At 43.4% G+C, this 19,379-nt stretch overlaps 1 protein-coding gene across 1 annotated transcript; it reads right to left on the reverse strand.

Moving 5' to 3' along the window:
* Positions 1-3,355: 3,355 nt before the first annotated feature.
* iqub (IQ motif and ubiquitin domain containing) lies at positions 3,356-18,964 on the reverse strand (the record flags this gene model as incomplete). Its single annotated transcript, XM_083666565.1, has 12 exons — positions 3,356-3,571; positions 4,101-4,286; positions 8,907-9,155; positions 11,577-11,753; positions 12,168-12,338; positions 13,688-13,863; positions 13,980-14,190; positions 15,132-15,287; positions 16,077-16,252; positions 17,644-17,811; positions 18,206-18,340; positions 18,598-18,964. 12 exons carry the CDS (start codon positions 18,962-18,964, stop codon positions 3,356-3,358), a joined length of 2,388 nt encoding a protein of 795 aa, XP_083522691.1.
* Positions 18,965-19,379: the final 415 nt, after the last annotated feature.

A 19,379-nucleotide genomic window follows, 5' to 3' on the forward strand; every position in this document is an offset into this window, starting at 1 on the left:
TGTCTCTGAGCTGTCATCACGCTGTCAAAACCCTAACCCTGACCCTACATCTTTATCTACAGCTACAGTGATTTGTTAAACAGTAACTTTCTGGTCCTGGTAACCTTTGACGCTAGGCTAATACAAACACTAATGCACAGAAATAGATAGCCACACCTTCTGCAAATAAACTGAGCTTCTACTATGGGAGGACACAAATAAATGTGTTTGGCTTGTCTTATTGTGTGGATTGGGAGTAGTGCCCAGAGGCACTGACCTTTGGTCAGTTATGTGTTTTTACCACTGATGGTTAAGGACAGACTTTGGGCAGGTAAACTGATCCTAGCTGAACCTACATCCTTTGGTAAATGTTGGATGGTCTTGGAAATTGCGAAAATAGTTTTTGCCGAGCTCTTGGATTAGAAAGTAACCCCTGGATTAATTAATCTTTTCTCTCTATTCACTATTTTGTTCAAACTTGACCAACCAATCTCTCGGCACAAAAAGAGAGGGAAGAGCCACTTGCCCTTTCTCTTAATTGCGGAAATTTCTGACATGATCATCATTCATCCATAATGAGGACTATTTTTCATTAACTCCACACTAATTGAAACCCTTTGAACTTTTACATTAAAGGCTGAATTAATCCCAAAATGAATATTTAAAGGATTTCATCTTCAATCATTAAAGCATGTTCAGCCTGGATAGTTCACTGAATAGGCACAATGTGTAAAATATTCCTTGAACTCTTTAATATAATCATACCTTAATGGATAACTCTTGTGTTGGAGGTGAGACATCATCGTGCAAAATTATAGTTGCCTCCCTGTAATGTGTGCTGTCAATGTCTGAGGCCTAATGTCCAAAACAGAACTAATTAATTCCCAAAGTACTGTAAGTGAGTCTGTGCAAACAGTAAGGAATTGTAAACACAACAATGATTATTTAGCTGAACCAGGTTGCTATTTTTTAGAAAGCCTATTGATGATGCAAAATATCTGAGGACAAAATTATGCTTTTTAGCAGGAGTGTTAAAGATAAGGCCTGCGGGTTGGAACCATCCTGTCGGGTGGATAAGGATACATTAGCTTTTAAATGGGAAGACAACAATTAAGTTATATCATAATGCATTGCTTGCATAATGTCTTGTACTTTTTTATTTCATTTTTTAATCCCTACTGTACCACCCCTCCCCTGATTGGGGGACATTTATTTGTGTGCTTGCGAAGCAACACACTACTGTTCTTCAGGTTTACTTCTTTAGGTTTACCTGTGCAAGTTTCTCTCCTATAAATAAAAATAAATAAATAAATAAAAAATCCTTCCTTTCTTCTAGCATTGTGACTGTCAGTAGACCCTGGTCCTAGCATAAATTCCTTTTTTCTTATGATGACTGATGGATAGATGATTCACTTTCTTGTATTTGTTGTAAATCGCTTTGGATAAAGGCGATAAAGGCATGAATGTAAATGTAATTTTAAAATCACAGTATAAAAGTGGTTCCCATCTGAATTAGAGTCAAAGAGTCAAAGCAAATAGCAAATCTTTTTTTTTTAATAGTTTCACTATGTGGGAAAACATTTCTGCCAACGTTGTGTACAAACCATATTTGTTTTTTGTTAAACTCTGCATTGTTGTAGGCACCAGTTATGGGACTTTATATTCAAGTCGGGTAAGCGTGAATTGGCACAATGGAACACCAAGATTACACAGTACCGACAATGGCCCTATGCCACAAAGTCCATTAATATGACAGCATGTTGTTGCAGACAGAACTATTGATTGTGATAAAGTATTATATATGCAATAAATGCTACTGTATCTATAGTTCAATAGACTCAGATAAGGTGAGAGTTACAGTGCGTATAGAAAGTCTACAACCCCTTATACAATGTTTTGCCCCAGAGCCTGGATTCGAAATACATTAATGGGGCAATCTGGGATTGGTACAAACATTTTTGGATTTCTAAATGAATGATGCATTGATTCTTGAACAATATAACTTATAAATGTCTTATGAGATTAGTTCAACTGTTTTACCCCATCAGAACCCAACATATACAGGACTGTAAGCTAGTTTTATGCCATTGTTTGTAAACAATGTAATTGTAAACAAACACTTTATAGCATCATAACATGGTTAAAACTTTTCGGGCTATTGCTCTGACAGCTAGCTAAGCATAGTCATGCCGTCGAAACCCAACTGAGACACGCGTACATAATTTAGACACACAGCTGCTGCTCTGTTGAGCTCTGTCCACAGGACTTGAAATCAATTGCACTGTTCCTCAATAGTCACCTCACTTTCCACTAGGGCTTAGGTACATTGCATGCAAATAGCAGATTTAAGCAGAGAAATGCAGGAATATAAACCACTTCCTTTCGATACATACATTATTATGATATTTAAAAACATTCACAGATTTCACCATAATGTATAATTGGATGAATGAATTGCATGATTTTCTCAGTTAATGTTATTTTAAAATTCGATATTGTGTAATTACACATCAATGAGCGCACAGCTTACAAAACAGAGCTCTCCATGCAAAGCAACACAACTTAAAATCAGGTTTCAAGAGTAGAAGGTGAGAACCACACTCTTTAAACTAAACTGAACTGTAATTCTATTAGATCTGGGTGCTTTTTCTTGCTCATTAATTCAAACAAGCAACTTTTAATCCCTTGAAAAGGATATAGGTTAATTGTCACCTTTGAAAGAATGTCATTCATTCACACCTTGACTGACAATCAGCTGATCGGCTTTGATGTGATGTTATAAGAGCAGCAGGAAAAAAGAGAAGCCAACAGTTGGTAGTGTGTACATGGATACTCAGATTCTACAGCGTCTATTAAATACCATCATCATCATAAATGCTCCTGTATCTATCGTTTTATAGTGTCTTTCATCAGAAAAAGTGAGAGATTTAATCAGATTTCATAGCAGGTAAGGTGCTGTATCAAAGACATTCTGCAGTATTTCACTGATATCGAAATGAGTGTACTGTACACACTGATCTGTACAAAGGGAACACACCAACACACAGACACAGACAAACCAAACACACACAGACAGACAGACAGACAGACAGACAGACAGACACACAGACACACACACACACGCACTCTTTGTGAGACTTAATTAAAAAGCGCTGAGCACAATAACACAGAGACACTGAGACTTGTAGTGCCCTCCAAGAAGAACACACAAAGAAACTCAGATTATCCACATCTATTAAATAACATCATCAGGCTCTACCCCAAAATTAAACTTCCATTTAAAACAATCCAAAACATGAAATAATAATCAGAAACGGCAGAAGTGAGAGAGACAGAGTGAGAGGGGGAGAGAGTGAGAGGGTAGAGATTTGCTTCTTCACTGTGTGGTCTTGCCACCAGCAGTTTGAGGGGTGGTCGTCGGGACCTTGGCCATCGCCATGGTGATGGGCTTGGCCACCAGCAGGTTGCCGTGGGCAGCGGGCCGCGAGTCCACATCGTGGAGGTACTGGGCCATCACGGGGATCTGGGAGAAGTACTTCTTGGCCAGTGTGTGTTTATGTTTGATGTTCCGGATGAACACCACTCCATAGGCCTGTAGAGGGTGAGCAGGGTTTGAAACTGATGACCTTCTCTTCTAGCTTATGTAACCGAGATCCGTTGATTATGACAGAATTCTACAATGGGTTAATCAAATCAAGCATTGTAATTGGCCGAGAGGCGTTCAAAGCCAGATTTAATGGCAATAATGTCATGGTTAAATCACCTGTTATGACGTTATTACACCGCAGTAGATTTGTTTATCACGTTCCCTTGACGTTTGTAGTTTTGGGAACTATATTTCTCAGTGCAGGGCTAAATGTGTGTGTGTATGTGTGTGTGTGCGTAGTGTACCTTCTTAATATTCTCCACTTTGAGGTATGCCACGACCTTGTCATTGTTAAGCAATGCTTGTGTATTGTATGTGTGTGTGTGTGTGTGTGTGTGTGTGTGTGTTTTGGGGGGTTGGGGGGGTGTAGTAAGCTTTCTTGATATTCTTTACTTTGAGGTATACCATTGTTAAGCAATGTTTGTGTATTGTGTATGTGTGTGTGTGTGTGTGTGTGTGTGTGTGTGTAGTACACCTTCTCGATATTCTCCACTTTCAGGTGTGCAGCCGCCTCATCCTTGCTGAGCAGGATGCAGTTCCAGGGGCTCCACTCCCACAGGCGGTCCCACCGCACCATCACCAGGTCATGGAGATCGCTGCAGGCGCTGAGTGCCGACTGGGCCCCCCACACCACGTCTACTAGATACCGCAGGTCCTGCTCCTGCAACACACACTGGTGTTAGTCCGCATTCAAGCCGTAGCCGAGCAAGCGAGGGACACAGAAAAATGGCTTTTAGCTGTCCACACCTGATCTGTCATGTTGTAAAAAAGCACTTTCAATTCGAACTTGCACACACGCGTGCACACACACTTGAATACTTTATTTGGGTTCACAGTAAAGCATTACTTCAATGAACCCAAACAGTCATACAGTACCGTCTTCGCCACACAGCTAAGTTTCCCACAACAGCAGACACAGAACAATATCTTGCAAGTTGATTGCTCAAGGGCAAAGGTAGGCACCTTAGATATGATGCCAGCAACCCTCCAGTCACCAGCTCACATCCAGCTCCCTCCTGGGGTGGGGATCGATTGCTGGCCGGCTTCTCTAACCTCTAGGCCAGTGTTTCTCAACAGGGGTGCCGCGGCACCCTTAGGGGTGCCGCAGAAACGTGGCTGACACTAGGCTAATATAGTGAAATTGAAATAAATGAATGCATCATTTTGGAATCTTTCTTTTAGCTGTATCATACAGTTAAGTAAATCGAGGCACACATCAGAGAAAATAATTCGGATTAATTTTCTAGTAGCCTACCGACGCTGCAATCAGTGTTTGGAAAGTAGGCTGCATGACGTAGGCAAATACTTTTATTTACAGCGTGCGATATCGGATGAGTTGTCATAGCGTTGTGCAGCGGTTAATTAGCCAGCAGCATGGACACGTTTTTGAAAAGAAAAGCTCCACAGTCTGATATATCTGAATCTGAGCCCTCAACATCGTCATCGTGTGGTCAGTCAGTGAAGGAGGTAGGCACCTCCAGCAAGATGAAGAAACGACAGTATGATGACAATTACCTCACGTTTGGATTCATCTTCACTGGAGAGCTGTCATGTCCTCTCCCCCTGTGCCTGTTATGTGGTATGAAATTGTCCAACCAGGCAATGGTACCCAGCAAGTTGAAAAGACATCTGACAACCAATCACCCATCACATGCCAACCAAAGTAGGGAATACTTTGTTCGTTTGAACAGCGAACACAGCCGACAGGAGCAGGTGATGTTCAAGTGTGCGAAAGTCTCAAACAATGCACTGGAGGCTAGCTATCTGGTAGCCGAAATAATAGCTAAGGCTAAAAAGCCTCACACCATTTCCAAATCAGTAATAATGCCAGCCTGCACGGCTATTGTAAACAAAATGATAGGCCCACAAGCAGCTAAAGAGATCGCAAAAGTACCACTTTCGAACTCTACCATTGGAAGGCGTATAAATGACATGTCGGCAGACATAGAAGACGTGGTCTTAGAGAAAATAAGGCTAGGTGGGAAATTCTCTCTGCAAGTTGATGAATCAACAGACGTGAGTGGCCACGCACAACTTTTGGGATTTGTGAGATTTATTGATGGAGGAGAAATTCGTGAGAAGTGTTTGCCGCACAAAACAACGGGAGAGGAAATATACTGTGTCACAACAGAGTACCTTGAACAGGGAGGTCTAAGTTGGAAAAATTGTATCAGTGTCTGCACCGATGGCGCTGCTGCGATGACCGGCAATGTCAAAGGTTTCATCAGCAGGATCAGAGCGCAAAACCAAAATGTTCGCACAACGCATTGTTTCCTTCACAGGGAGGCACTGGTTGCCAAGACTTTACCGAAATATCTTTCAGATGTACTGGACAGGGCAGTGGACATAGTTAATTTCATAAAGGCGCGACCGTTAAAGTCCCATCTTTTTTCCATTCTATGCGAGGAAATGGGAGCCAAGCATCAGAGCTTGTTGCTGCACACGGATGTCCGCTGGCTCTTACGCTGAAAGTGCTTGGACCGACTGTACGAGTTAAGAGAAGAAGTCAGAGTGCGCGAAACTCGCATACCTGCCCGATATATTTAAGCAGCTCAATGAACTTAATTCTAAAATGCAAGGTAAAGAGGAAAATCTACTAAGCTCATCAGACAAATTGCGTGGCTTCAAGTCTAAACTCACTCTCTGGCGCTCTTGTGTGAAACAGGGGAGAGTTTAGATGTTTCCCCTGTACAGTGCACATCCAAACAGCAAAAAACTTTCTGGCCTTATCTCTCAGCATCTGCAAATCCTTTACGAGAGATTTAATAAGTATTTTCCAGCTGAGACCTTTGCTGGTTTTGATTGGGTCCGTGACCCTTGGAATTCGTGCGCTTTGGAGAGCGCAGCCGACCTGCCAATGCAGGCACAGGAGCAACTGGCAGAGATGAAAGAGATCGTACATTACGGATGAAATTTCAAGATATGACATTGGATACATTTTGGATATCATTGGAAAAGGAATACCCGATAGTGTCAAGTAGTGTCGTTGACATACTGTTACCCTTTTCCACGACATATGTGTGTGAACTGAGCTTTTCGAGCTTAACCTGCATCAAGAACAATAGCGGACGTATGAGCGCGGCTTTGGAATTATTTAAAACAGCGCCCGCTCTAACACGATCAAAGAGAATACGCGGTAGAGGTCCACTGTTTGAGGCGAAAAAAGACAGGGTTCCCAGAGGAATAAAAACGAAATAAAAATGAAATATCCCAGTGTTCCTAACAAAACAAAGAACCCAAAACCATTTCAATGGAAACGATCGGACTTTACCGTGGAAAGTAGCGGACGTATGAGCGCGGCTTTGGAATTATTCAAAACAGCGCCCGCTCTAACACGATCAAAGAGAATACGCGGGAGAGGTCCACTGTTTGAGGCGAAAAAAAATAGGGTTCCCAGAGGAATAAAAATGAAATATCCCAGTGTTCCTAACAAAACAAAGAACCCAAAACTATTTCAATGGAAACGATCGGACTTTACCGTGGAACGTAGCGGACGTATGAGCGCGGCTTTGGAATTATTCAAAACAGCGCCCGCTCAAACACGATCAAAGAGAATACGCGGGAGAGGTCCACTGTTTGAGGCGAAAAAAGACAGGGTTCCCAGCGGAAAAATGAATAAAAATGAGTTCCTCACAAAACAAGGAACCCAAAACCATTTCAATGGAAACGATCGGACTTTACCGTGGAACGTAGCGGACTTATGAGCGCGGCTTTGGAATTATTGAAAACACCGCCCGCTCTAACACGATCAAAGAGAATACGCGGGAGAGGTCCACTGTTTGAGGCGAAAAAAGACAACGTTCCCAGAGGAATAAAAACGAAATAAAAATGAAATATCCCAGTGTTCCTAACAAAACAAAGAACCCAAAACCATTTCAATGGAAACATCGGACTTTACCTTGGAACGTAGCGGACGCATGAGCGCGGCTTTAGAATTATTCAAAACAGCGCACGCTCCAACATGATCAAAGAGAATACGCGGGAGAGGTCCACTGTTTGAGGCGAAAAAAGACAGGGTTCCCAGCGGAAAAATGAATAAAAATGAGTTCCTCACAAAACAAGGAACCCAAAACCATTTCAATGGAAACGATCGGACTTTACCGTGGAACGTAGCGGACTTATGAGCGCGGCTTTGGAATTATTGAAAACACCGCCCGCTATAACACGATCAAAGAGAATACGCGGGAGAGGTCCACTGTTTGAGGCGAAAAAAGACAACGTTCCCAGAGGAATAAAAACGAAATAAAAATGAAATATCCCAGTGTTCCTAACAAAACAAAGAACCCAAAACCATTTCAATGGAAACATCGGACTTTACCGTGGAACGTAGCAGACGCATGAGCGCGGCTTTGGAATTATTCAAAACAGCGCCCGCTCTAACATGATCAAAGAGAATACGCGGGAGAGGTCCACTGTTTGAGGCGAAAAAAGACAGGGTTCCCAGAGGAATAAAAACGAAATAAAAATGAAATATCCCAGTGTTCCTAACAAAACAAACAACCCAAAACCATTTCAATGGAAACATCGGACTTTACCTTGGAACTTAGCGGACGCATGAGCGCGGCTTTGGAATTATTCAAAACAGCGCACGCTCCAACATGATCAAAGAGAATACGCGGGAGAGGTCCACTGTTTGAGGCGAAAAAAGACAGGGTTCCCAGCGGAAAAATGAATAAAAATGAGTTCCTCACAAAACAAGGAACACAAAACCATTTCAATGGAAACGATCGGACTTTACCGTGGAACGTAGCGGACTTATGAACGCGGCTTTGGAATTATTCAAAACACCGCCCGCTCTAACACGATCAAAGAGAATACGCGGGAGAGGTCCACTGTTTGAGGCGAAAAAAGACAGGGTTCCCAGAGGAATAAAAACGAAATAAAAATGAAATATCCCAGTGTTCCTAACAAAACAAAGAACCCAAAACCATTTCAATGGAAACGATCGGACTTTACCGTGGAACGTAGCGGACAGAGAGCGCCTGAGAGCTGTGGACCAGGAGCTACGTGTGTGTCTGTCATCCATTCCTGCGAGAATAGTGTGTGTGTGTGAGTGTGTATGCGTGCGTGTAAGAGTATTAGGCTACATGCGTCATGCATTTGTTGTTCGTCAGAGACAGTGTGTGTATTCTAATGATAATCAACATTAAAAAAAAAATATATATATATATATTGGGGTGCCTTGAGATTTTTCATTCATGCAAAGGGTGCCGCGACTGAAAAAAGGTTGAGAAACACTGCTCTAGGCTACCTGCCACTCCTACACACGCCGTATCCCTACCTGCAGCAGGTACGTGATCTTGGCCTCCGTGTCCCGGTCGGCCTCTGTCGTGCGGAGCCTCTTGAGGATGGTCTTATAGTGGGAGAAGTCCTCGCGGCGGCGGGCTTCGTTGTCCAGCTCAGCACAGTGCCGACACTGGCCCACTAGCCGGGCGTTGGCTGTCAGAGCAAAGTCAGTGGACAGCAGGTAGCGGCTGCAGCCACGGCAGAAGTAGATGTTCTTCCTCAGTTGGGCCGGGTCTTGAGGGACCTGAGAAATGGGATGACATGATGAGAAAAGAGAGAAAAAGTTGAACACATACAATTTACCACAAATGCACGTATTAGAAACAACAATACAATCTTACAATACAGACAGTATATTACACATAACAATGGAGTATTGGCCTTTTAAAACATGCAACATTCGCAATTGAGAGAAATAAAATGAAATCAGATTAAATTGAGGGGGAAATTAAAAAGACGCAGGCTTAAAGGGTTATTCAAGTACTTAAAACATTTTAATTCAAGTTCATTTTGTTTAGAACAGATAACCTCACAGCACACTGATTACATTTTTTTCTTCTTAATGTATGCACATTGGGGTTAGATTTCCAGGCCAAAACAGTAAACTGGCCGAAAAAAAAGGATGAATCCTCTTAAGACATTTTGAGAGAAACCTGACACATACCTTAAAGGGGCAATCTGGGATTGGTACAAACATTTTTTTTTTACTTTTAAATTAACCATTGATTCTTCAAGGATATAACTGCCTCGTGATCTTAGCTGTTTTACCCCATCAGAATCCAAAATATAAGCTTGTTTTACTCCATTGTTTGTAATAAAAGGAATTGTAAACAAACACTGTATAGCTTCAAAACATAGTTAAAAACTACAGTATCATTTTCATCTTATGGATGGTCAGTCCTTGCATCCATAGCTCTGTCTATGAATTTGAGAATGGTTAAATTTCTCCAGCCCAGAGAGATCAGCTTTTTACACTACGAAAGAGAAAAGACACTGTTTATCAAACCAGATCCAATAAGTCCATTTAAGGGACAGCAGGAAGATTTTGCGCGGTGGGGGGACGGCTCACAAATTTAAATCTTCTTGTTTCTTTTTTTTTTTTACTCCCATAGCAACCCCCATCAATCGTAGGCGACAGCGACAGGAGGGTAATAACAGTGCTACAGTGTGCATATTTTTTCCCACGGCCCGAGAATAAGAAATCATACATGAGCTGACAGCTTGGGTAAAGACGCTACGTTACCAGACAAGCTTAACAACTTCTATGCTCGGTTCGACGGCAGCAACACTGTGCCCCCAATCAAGGCTCTCGCTGCTCGCAAGGACAACGTGCTAGCAATCAACACGGCCGACGTGAGGAAGGCTTCTAAGCGTGTCAACACCTCTGATGTGCACACAAATAAAATATTCAAAGCTCTGATGTGGTCCAGACAGCATCCCTGGCCGTGTCTTCAGAGTATACGCCGACCAGCTGTCAGCTGTCTTCATGGACATATTCAGTCTATCCCTGTCCCCTGTCTGTAATACCCACCTGTTTCAAAGCGACCACTATCATCCCAGTCCCCAAGAAGAACAAGGTAACCTGCCTCAACGACTACCGCCCTGTGCCGCTCACCCCAATCATCATGAAGTGCTTCGAGAAGCTGGTTAAGTCTCACATCAACTCATCATTACCTGCCACTCTGGACCCTCTTCAGTTTGCATACCGGCCCAATAGATCCACAGGCGACGCCATGTCCTCGTCATTTGACTCTCAACGCAGGGCCTCCCCAGGGCTGTGTGCTCAGCCCCCCACTTTACTCCTTGTTCACCCTCGACTGCGTGGCCACGCACAGCTCCAAATCCATCATAAGACTTGCTGATGACACCACTGTGGTTGGCTTGATCACCAAGTCGGCCTACAGTGGACTGGTGCCAGGACAACAATCTCTCTCTGAACATCAGCAAAACCAAGGAGCTGATCGTGGACTTCAGGAGGAAGAGGGGGGGGGGGGGACCACGCCCCCATCCACATCGGCAGGGCTGCAGGAGAGAGTCATCAGCTTCAAGTTCCTTGGTGTCCACATCACCGAGGACTTAACACGATCACACCACACCAACGCTGTGATCAACGCTGTGGAAATTCTGTATGGATCCCCAGATCCTTACAAACTTTTACAGATGCACCACAGAGAGTATCCTGATCGGCTGTATCACTGCCTAGTACGGCAGCTGCACCGCATTCGACCGTAAGGTTCTTCAGAGGGTGGTGAAAACGGCCCAGTACATCACCTCTACTCTGGGAGGTGCAAGAGGAAGGCTGGGAAGATCATCAGGGACCCCAGCCACCACAGCCACGCCCTGTTCTCTCTGCTGCCTTTTGGCAAAAGGTTACGAAGCATCCAGACCCGGACCAACAGGCAACAGTTTGTACCTCCAGGCCATGAGACTGCTCCCCCCCCCCCCCCCCCCCGCTCAACCGTCACTACTTCAGCCCCCCCCCCTCCCCCCGGAACTCGAGCTCTATAATACTCACATGGTTTGGAAATATGTGATTTCATTATTTGATATAATATGCTGTATGTTAGCTGTTGCTGCAGGACTGAAGGACAAAAGATCAAATCCTTCTTTAAACCTCTCTTTGCTCAAACACAGACAGTGAATCCTGCCACAGTAGGTAGTGTACCTTGAGTAGTTTGGCCGCCTCAGGGTTGAAGGTGGGTGTTTTGATATACTGGAGGAAGAGGGTGGATATTCTCTTCCTCAGCCCCTCCAGGCTGGCCTCCTTCACCCCCCTCATCATCAGGTCTGCCTCCCTGTCAATCAACTCCACGATGTCCTGGGTCAGCTTACAGTCGTGTTCCTGTCCAATCAGCATTGTGATAAACGTAGGTCATAGAATAACGTAATGTAAAGAATATGGTTTTTCATGATCATTCTGAGCCATGAAGTGCGTGAGACACACACATTTTGACATGAAACCTTTGACAGGTTAATTCAAGGACGTAGTGTCAACATAATGTATACTATATATCAAAATATGTTTATATCTAAGTAGATTTGAATAGTATTGTAATTGAGAGATCAAACATTCTCTAAATGCATTTTGACCTATCGGTATAGTCTGAGTAAGAACTCCATGCAACACTGCTGCTTGCTTGTATGTACAATCTGTATGCCACCCTACTGTATATATTTAATATATCTTAAAATATATCCCATAAATATCTACAAATATCTCTTCCCTGAAGATGGGCTGAGGGGGAGTGTTCCCCACCTTGACTGTGTGTTTGAGTGTGAGCAGCACGTCCAGCCTCTCCTCCTGGTTGAGGTAGTGCAGGTTGATGCTGGTGTACAGGTCTCTCAGCTCCTTGGCCCTGATAGTGTACTGGGTGTCCATCTGGGTCATCTTACCGTCGAACGCACGCCACCTCTTAGGGGTGGCACACTGAGGAGGGGGGTTCAAACACAACCTTGTTTTTGTACACGTCACTCTTGTCTGTCTAAGGGTTAAGGGTTATGTTTTCCATGGCAACAACCCTAGGATCCTGTGTGCAAATGGTCTTTGTTGCACTCAAATGTCCTTTTAAAGTAGCCTTCCGCAGTGGCTAATTGGCTGACCCACCACTTTGTTAATAATGTGAAACGCATGGCATTACAGCTTGTAACCAAGGTAGCTTTCGCTAGGCAACTGTCCTTAAACAATTAGTTAAGAGGTAAAATCATAGGAAGGTTTGAGGTTACAGCAGCACAAAGACAATCTGCCCTACTTTTTGCTTACATGGCTCCTCTTAGACTGTGGGGCAGCAAGGAAGATGCATACTGCACTCAGGTATCCTTATACACTGCTCTCTTCCAACAATTCCGCTATAACCCGTGTCATGTTGAACTGTCTCCCTGGTTACTTTTACTATTAGTGAGGTGGCTAGAGGCCACATTTTGAAGGAAGTGTGCCTTTTGTGATAAAAGATTTGATAGAGAGCCAGGGCAGGTCTTAAGGAGCATTTTTTTTTGCTATTTTGGGGCCAAGACCACACATTTTAAATGGCCATATCTGAATAGATTGTTGGTGCAGTAAGACCAAAAATGTTTTAGAATGTGTGTAGGACTGTAAAGAACACAAACATATGACAAAAGTGTGCCAGGTATGTGTGTCCTTTAAATGGTTGGCAGAAATGTACCCTAAAGGTACCCTAAAAACTGTCCAAATATTTTTTTTTGCAAATTAGTTTTATTAAAATCTGATTTAACATGCATTTCATTTGCTAAAGAGGAACCTTAAGGCAAAACGGAGGACAAACAACAAGTGGAGATGGCTGCAGTTCAGACCTGACAGAACATCACCAGAGAAGATACCCAGCGTCTGGTGGGGTCAATGGGTTGCAAACAGGCAGTTATTGCATACAAAGGATTGTCGACCAAATACTGTACTAAACATGAGTGCTTATTTTTTTACATTCGATTAATCTGTCCCATCACTTTTGGTGGCCTAAAAAGTGTTGTAATATCATCATGTTGATGTACAGAAAACCCCTTCAATAAAATCTGAGAATCTCGACTTTCACCTCATAGTAACTGGTTGATTTCAAATAGAGCCAAAAGAAGTATAGAGCCTAAAGAAGAATCAATGCTTCACTGTCCCATTACTTACACAAGGCACTGTATGTGTATACAAACCGAATATCAGGTAGAACACGTTTTCATGGGACCAAGGGAAGCACACGAGGGCAGAGAGGGGGGAATGACGATCCCATATGAAATGCGGCCTAACGTGTGAGTCCCTGTGTGACCTCTGACCTTGTTGAGGAAGGCCTGCACCACCTTGTCGTGGTTCCTCTCCCCGGAGGCGATGCGGTGGCGCCCAATGGAGGCGATGAGCTGGGTCTCTTGCTCCAGCAAAACACACAGAGCGGCTTTCCTCTCAGCGCCCGAAAGAGTGGCATTGATGTTCTCTACCTCCTCGTGCCTCCACTCTGTTACAAACACAAATAGAGAGGATTTAACACACACACACACACACACACACACACACACACACACACAAGGGGCGGGGGGGGGGGGGGGGGGGGAGGGGCGGCGGGCTGCTTACTCTCCAGGGCGTTGTAGAGCAGAGCGAAGTCCTCCTTTCTCTGGGGGTTCATCCTGCGCTGGTGCTCGGCCTTGATCTGCTCCTTCTTCTCCTCCCTCTTCCTACTCTCCTCCTTCTCCATCCAGGCTAGACGCAGCTCCCTGTCCTGCCTCAGCTGCTCCGTCATGCGTTTGGCCTGCCAGCACCGCGTGTACGTCTGGAGAGTAATCACCTGGGGGGGGGGGGGTTATGTAAGTAAAACATAGACTACATACCCTAACCCTAACCCTAACCCATTCAAACTAGGGTAGTCACGTACTATAAGTAAAACATAGGCTACATACTCACATACTCGTTCAAGTGCATCTAAGTAAACATATAGGCTTGTATACACTCTTAGAAAAGGTTCTGTTAGTACCAAAAAAGGGTTCTTCATTTGTCCCTGTAGGGGCACCCTTTGAAGAACCCTTTTGGGTGCAATGTAGAACCCCTTTGGTGTCCATGTTGAACCCTTTCTACAGAGGGTTGTAGATGGAACCCAAAAGGTTTTACATAGAAACCAAAAGGGTTCTACGTGTAACCCATAAGGGTTCTTCAATGGGTGCCCCTACAGGTTGAAATGAAGAACCCTTTTTTTCTGAGTGTATCTTAACACAGTACACAAACATACATACAAACACACAAACGTAAACATATTCACATGCAAACAAAAATGACCAGATATAAATACTATATTGCATAGTCATGCAAGTTTAAACCTACCTACAGATACAAATCACACCAGCTATCTAATCAGTCAAAGTTGTCATTTGCCTATTAGTCTAAATAATCTGCCATTTCTCCATCAAAATAAAACAATCGAAAGTGGCACATAATAGTTATTTAAAGGGGCAATAAATAATTGTGTTGTTTACTACTTATTTTGGTAAACAGCTTAGGGATGGGGCTGGAGAAATACAACCACTCTCAAATTCATAGACGCAAGGACTGGCCATCCATGAGATAAACAAATATGTTTTTAAACCTGTTTTTAAGCTAAACAGTGATTATTTACAAACAATGGAGTAAAACAAGCTTGCATTTTGGGTTCCGATAGGGTAAGACATAATGCATGTCCCAATCCCAGATTGCCCCTTTAAACTGAGATGTTTGGTTTGTCACAGAGAGACATACAGCTCTTAGTCTCCTGCCGTGGTACTGGGCAGCGGTGATGTAGGACCCAGGGGTGATGAGCTTGTCCTCCGTGTTTGAGACGTAGCAGCCGATCTTGGTCATCTGGGTGGAGGTGTTGCTTGTGCACTGCTGGGACTGGCTCTTCATGGTCACTGTCTAACGGGAGGGAGAAACAAGTGCTTCTGAATTGGTCTTATTATAATATAATAATAATATGTGTCATTTAGCAGAGTACAGTACATTGAGTGCAGATAACAGTACATTGAGTGCAGACAGAGTGGTCCTTGTGGGACTCAAACCCACAACCTAAGCCTTGCTAGTGCCATGCTCTAACAACTAAGGTATACATGATCACTATTATCTTATATCCTTATTCACAAGCCATAGCCTAACCCTAAACATAGCTCAACCCTAACCCCAACATCATATACATCAGTTGTATTAATTAATTCATGTAGTGTGAGAACCCTTGTCTTGGAGAGAGCAACAGAAAGATGCAAAGATTTTGGCAAGGGTGATCGCAAAATGTGACAGGTTCTCAGATTTCCAGCATAAGGAATGCATTTACAAAAAGCTTCAAATGTGATTAAGTAGTGGGCTATAAGGGTGGCTTTATGCTGTAAATGAGACACAAAAAGAATATTACTCGGATGATTATGAATGGGCATACAGCATATGTGTGTGGGTGTGCATGACATGTGTGTTCTTAATGAGCTTCCCAGAGAGAGTGTGAGATCTGAGATATTCAATGTGTGTGAGTCATTAGTAATATCCTTGAGAGAGAGAGAGAGAGAGAGAGAGAGAGAGAGAGAATGTACTGGAACAATGTGTGTGCATGTCGATGTCTGTCTGTGTGTGTGCATGCGTGTCAGTGTTGTTTTTGTGTGTGTGTGTGTGTCATCTGTCTGTGTGTGTGCTTGTCGGTGTTGTGTGACGTACACTTACCTGTGTGTCACGGCTGAAGGTGTCCACGCCCCTGTCTGGTTTCCTCTTGGCCATGGTCTGTACAGCAGCGTGATGGTACTCAGACCTTGTGGCCTTGTGTCTGTATCCTCCATGGAAGGCCTTTCTATGGGTGGCTCTCTCTATCTCCACCACCACATCCTGGAATGTGTCCGTCTCTGGGTGAGAGGGAAGGAGGGAGGGAAGGAGGGAGGGAGAGAGAGAGAGCAAAAGAGGAAGAGAGAAAAAGTAAAGGATTTAGAGGAAGTACTCAGATAACACGAGAAGGTGAGCAAGATAGAGAGACAGAGAGAGTACTATGTGGAGAGGGGGCAGATAAAGTAATATAATATAATATAATAATATATGCCATTTAGCTGACGCTTTTATCCAAAGCGACTTACATTCATGCATACATTTCAGTATATATGGTCCCAGCGGGAATCAAACCCACAACCTAAGCGTTGTTAGCACCATGCTCTACCAACTGAGCCACAGAAAGTAAGAGGGGAGGATGTGTGTGTTTACCATACAGCTGAGACAAGGTGTCATGGGCTGGGACTGGCTGAATGAGTGGATGGATACATGGATGAAGGCGAGAGGGGAGAGTATAGGAGAAATATGAGTATCAGAACTGAAAAATAATAGCCAACACCTCCATCATACCCCATCCATATTCAATATTGTACATACAAAATGGTGGTGATCCAAACTTTTCCCCGCAATGTTATATTCTGTATTGTTAGACTGGAGCAACAGCAAGAGAAGTGAAGCAATAGAAAGAGCAAAAAAAATTGGATTGCTACAATTTTTTATGTTCAACATCTAGTTTAAAGTTCAAGTTTAAAGTTTAAAGTGTATTTGTTACGTCTCATACACGAGTGCAGGGAGTAAAGTTCTTGGGCTCGGTTCCTTGACAATGCAGCATACAAAATACAAATAATACAAATAATACAGATAATACAAATAATACAAATACGCAGTAGTGCAATGAGGTAAGGACAAGACAATAAGTGACATAGTACAAGATAAGTGAGACGGTTGGACAGTGACGATAGTTGGGGACACGAGACAATAGACATGACACAATTGCAGTATAAATAGTAGAGTAAAAAGGACAGCGCTTTTGGAGCTTTTGTTTATGGTACCACGTTTGCCCTGTTTTTTCCCATTGTATACTGATGAGAGAGTTGCTGGTGCCGGTAAGTTTCTCAAAACCAACTGAAATCACAAAAAGTGTTTGTACATACCCTTCTACAACATGTAATTTACATAAACAAAATTAGATTTGGTTAAAACAATCCGAGCTAATCTTTTAAGCACCCTGACTCTGGGCCTACTACATAGCCTGGAGTATACTGTGACACAACACATGTAGGCGAGATGCTGTACAGTAATCACACAAGCATTGCGTCAGAGAGCAGCTCTGTGTCTGTGCAGTAGGGTTCCTGTCTGGACTCTGACAGTGATGATGTAAGACAGCAGCTCTGTGTCTGTGCAGTTGGGTTCCTGTCTGGACTCTGTCAGTGATGATGTAAGAGAGCAGCTCTGTGTCTGTGCAGTTGGGTACCTGTCTGGACTCTGACAGTGATGACATCAGGCATGTTGTACTCCTGCTGGGGCTTGGCCGGGCGGATGGGGTGGTTCTCAGGGTCAGTGGAGGTCATCTCCAGCTGCATGGTGCCGTGGGGCTGTACTCCCAGGTCTATGAGGGTCTCATGGTCCTCTACCACCCTGGCTAGATGGCAAACAAACAAACTCATATCACTCATAGTAATGATTCATTGATGCAATATGAATAAACACACAAATGTGCCATTTTCTCAGGGCTGCCTGAGGCAGGCTTAAACAATGTATTACTGTTCTGACTGTTATGATTGTTATAGATAGTAAATATGTTTTTATGCAGAATATATACATTAGAGATGACTGGCATAAACCCTACAGGGGAATACATAATAGGATACAACCTATGTGATGACAATCATTACTTAGCCAGCCAGACTGATACCAAAGAGTGTGGATTGCTTGAAATCGTGACGGGGCTGGGCAATGCAGAAAACAAGCTATAAGCTACAGTGTGAAAGAGCATGAAGTATCCCAGGTTTCAATGATAACAGAGGAGGGCTTACTGTCCAGGGAAATCTGTATGATTTCTGGTGGCACTTTTAGCTCATTTGCAAAGTGATACTTCAACTCCTTGATGGTGAGACCTATGGCAAAGGCCATTGTCATCATGTGTCCCTCTGGCATCAGCATGATCTTCACTAAAATAAACAAATAAACAAACTCAGAAGAGGTATCAAGGAGAGGGAAAGAATATGATCAAGGTCAAAGAAGCCTATATTGTCCTCAATACTACATGTCTAATTGTCATGGGACCACGTTGTCAGGTAGCCACATCTGTGACTAGGATTATGCCTATTCGTATTTACGTATGGATGTTGTCGATGAATCACACAACATCCACATGTAAATATGAATATCATCCTAGTCACAGATGGGTCTAGTTCTCAGGTCTTACCCGTGGCTGTCGTGTTGCCAACATCATTTGAGAAGGTTGCCTTTTCACCTTGCCTACTATCCTCAGGATGGTCTAGCTGGCCTGTGGCTTCCAAGATGTCATCCTCGCCTGATGTCAGAAAAGTTGACTTGCGCACTTCGTCTACTTTGACTTGCATAACCTCGGCGCCTTCGCTGTGTTCTCCAGCGTTGCTATCTGGGGCCACCTCTGGAGGCGGTTCCTCTGTGTCATTGCTTTGTGTTTGAGAATCTGCGCCAGTGGTTTGTTCATTTGTTTCAACTAATTTGTCATCTGACGCTTTTCTCCCCTCTTGTACATTTTGCTCATTAGCTTTGAGCCCCGAAGACTCACTATCCTGTGCTGACATTGTTGAAAGTGCAAGTAAGCCGAAATGGCAGCTGTCTCTTTACAAACATAAATAAATGTAAATTAATAGCATGAACTCTTAGTGTAGCTATTACGCCAGTTAGCTAGATTAGATACCTAGTTTCTGACTTTCCTTCTCATTAGCCAGCAAATGTTTGGCCGTAACCAGGGTAACGACCATGTGATCGCATGTATCCAATCAATGCAATTCCTGCGAAAGTTACATGGGTCCACGCTGTCTGTCTCATTGCAACTTTTATGCACAATGTAACACTATTTTTGAACGTTTTGAAATCTATTTGATTTAACTGCGTGCATCTTGGATTAGTGTGGTATCGCAGAGGTGTTCTAGTGGTGAGGGATGGAGAACTAACTGTCAATATCTAATATGTGTTATGTCTAATAAAGATACACAT

This window comes from Argentina silus (assembly GCF_951799395.1).
Source record: "Argentina silus genome assembly, chromosome: 3".
Classification (NCBI taxonomy): domain Eukaryota; kingdom Metazoa; phylum Chordata; class Actinopteri; order Argentiniformes; family Argentinidae; genus Argentina; species Argentina silus.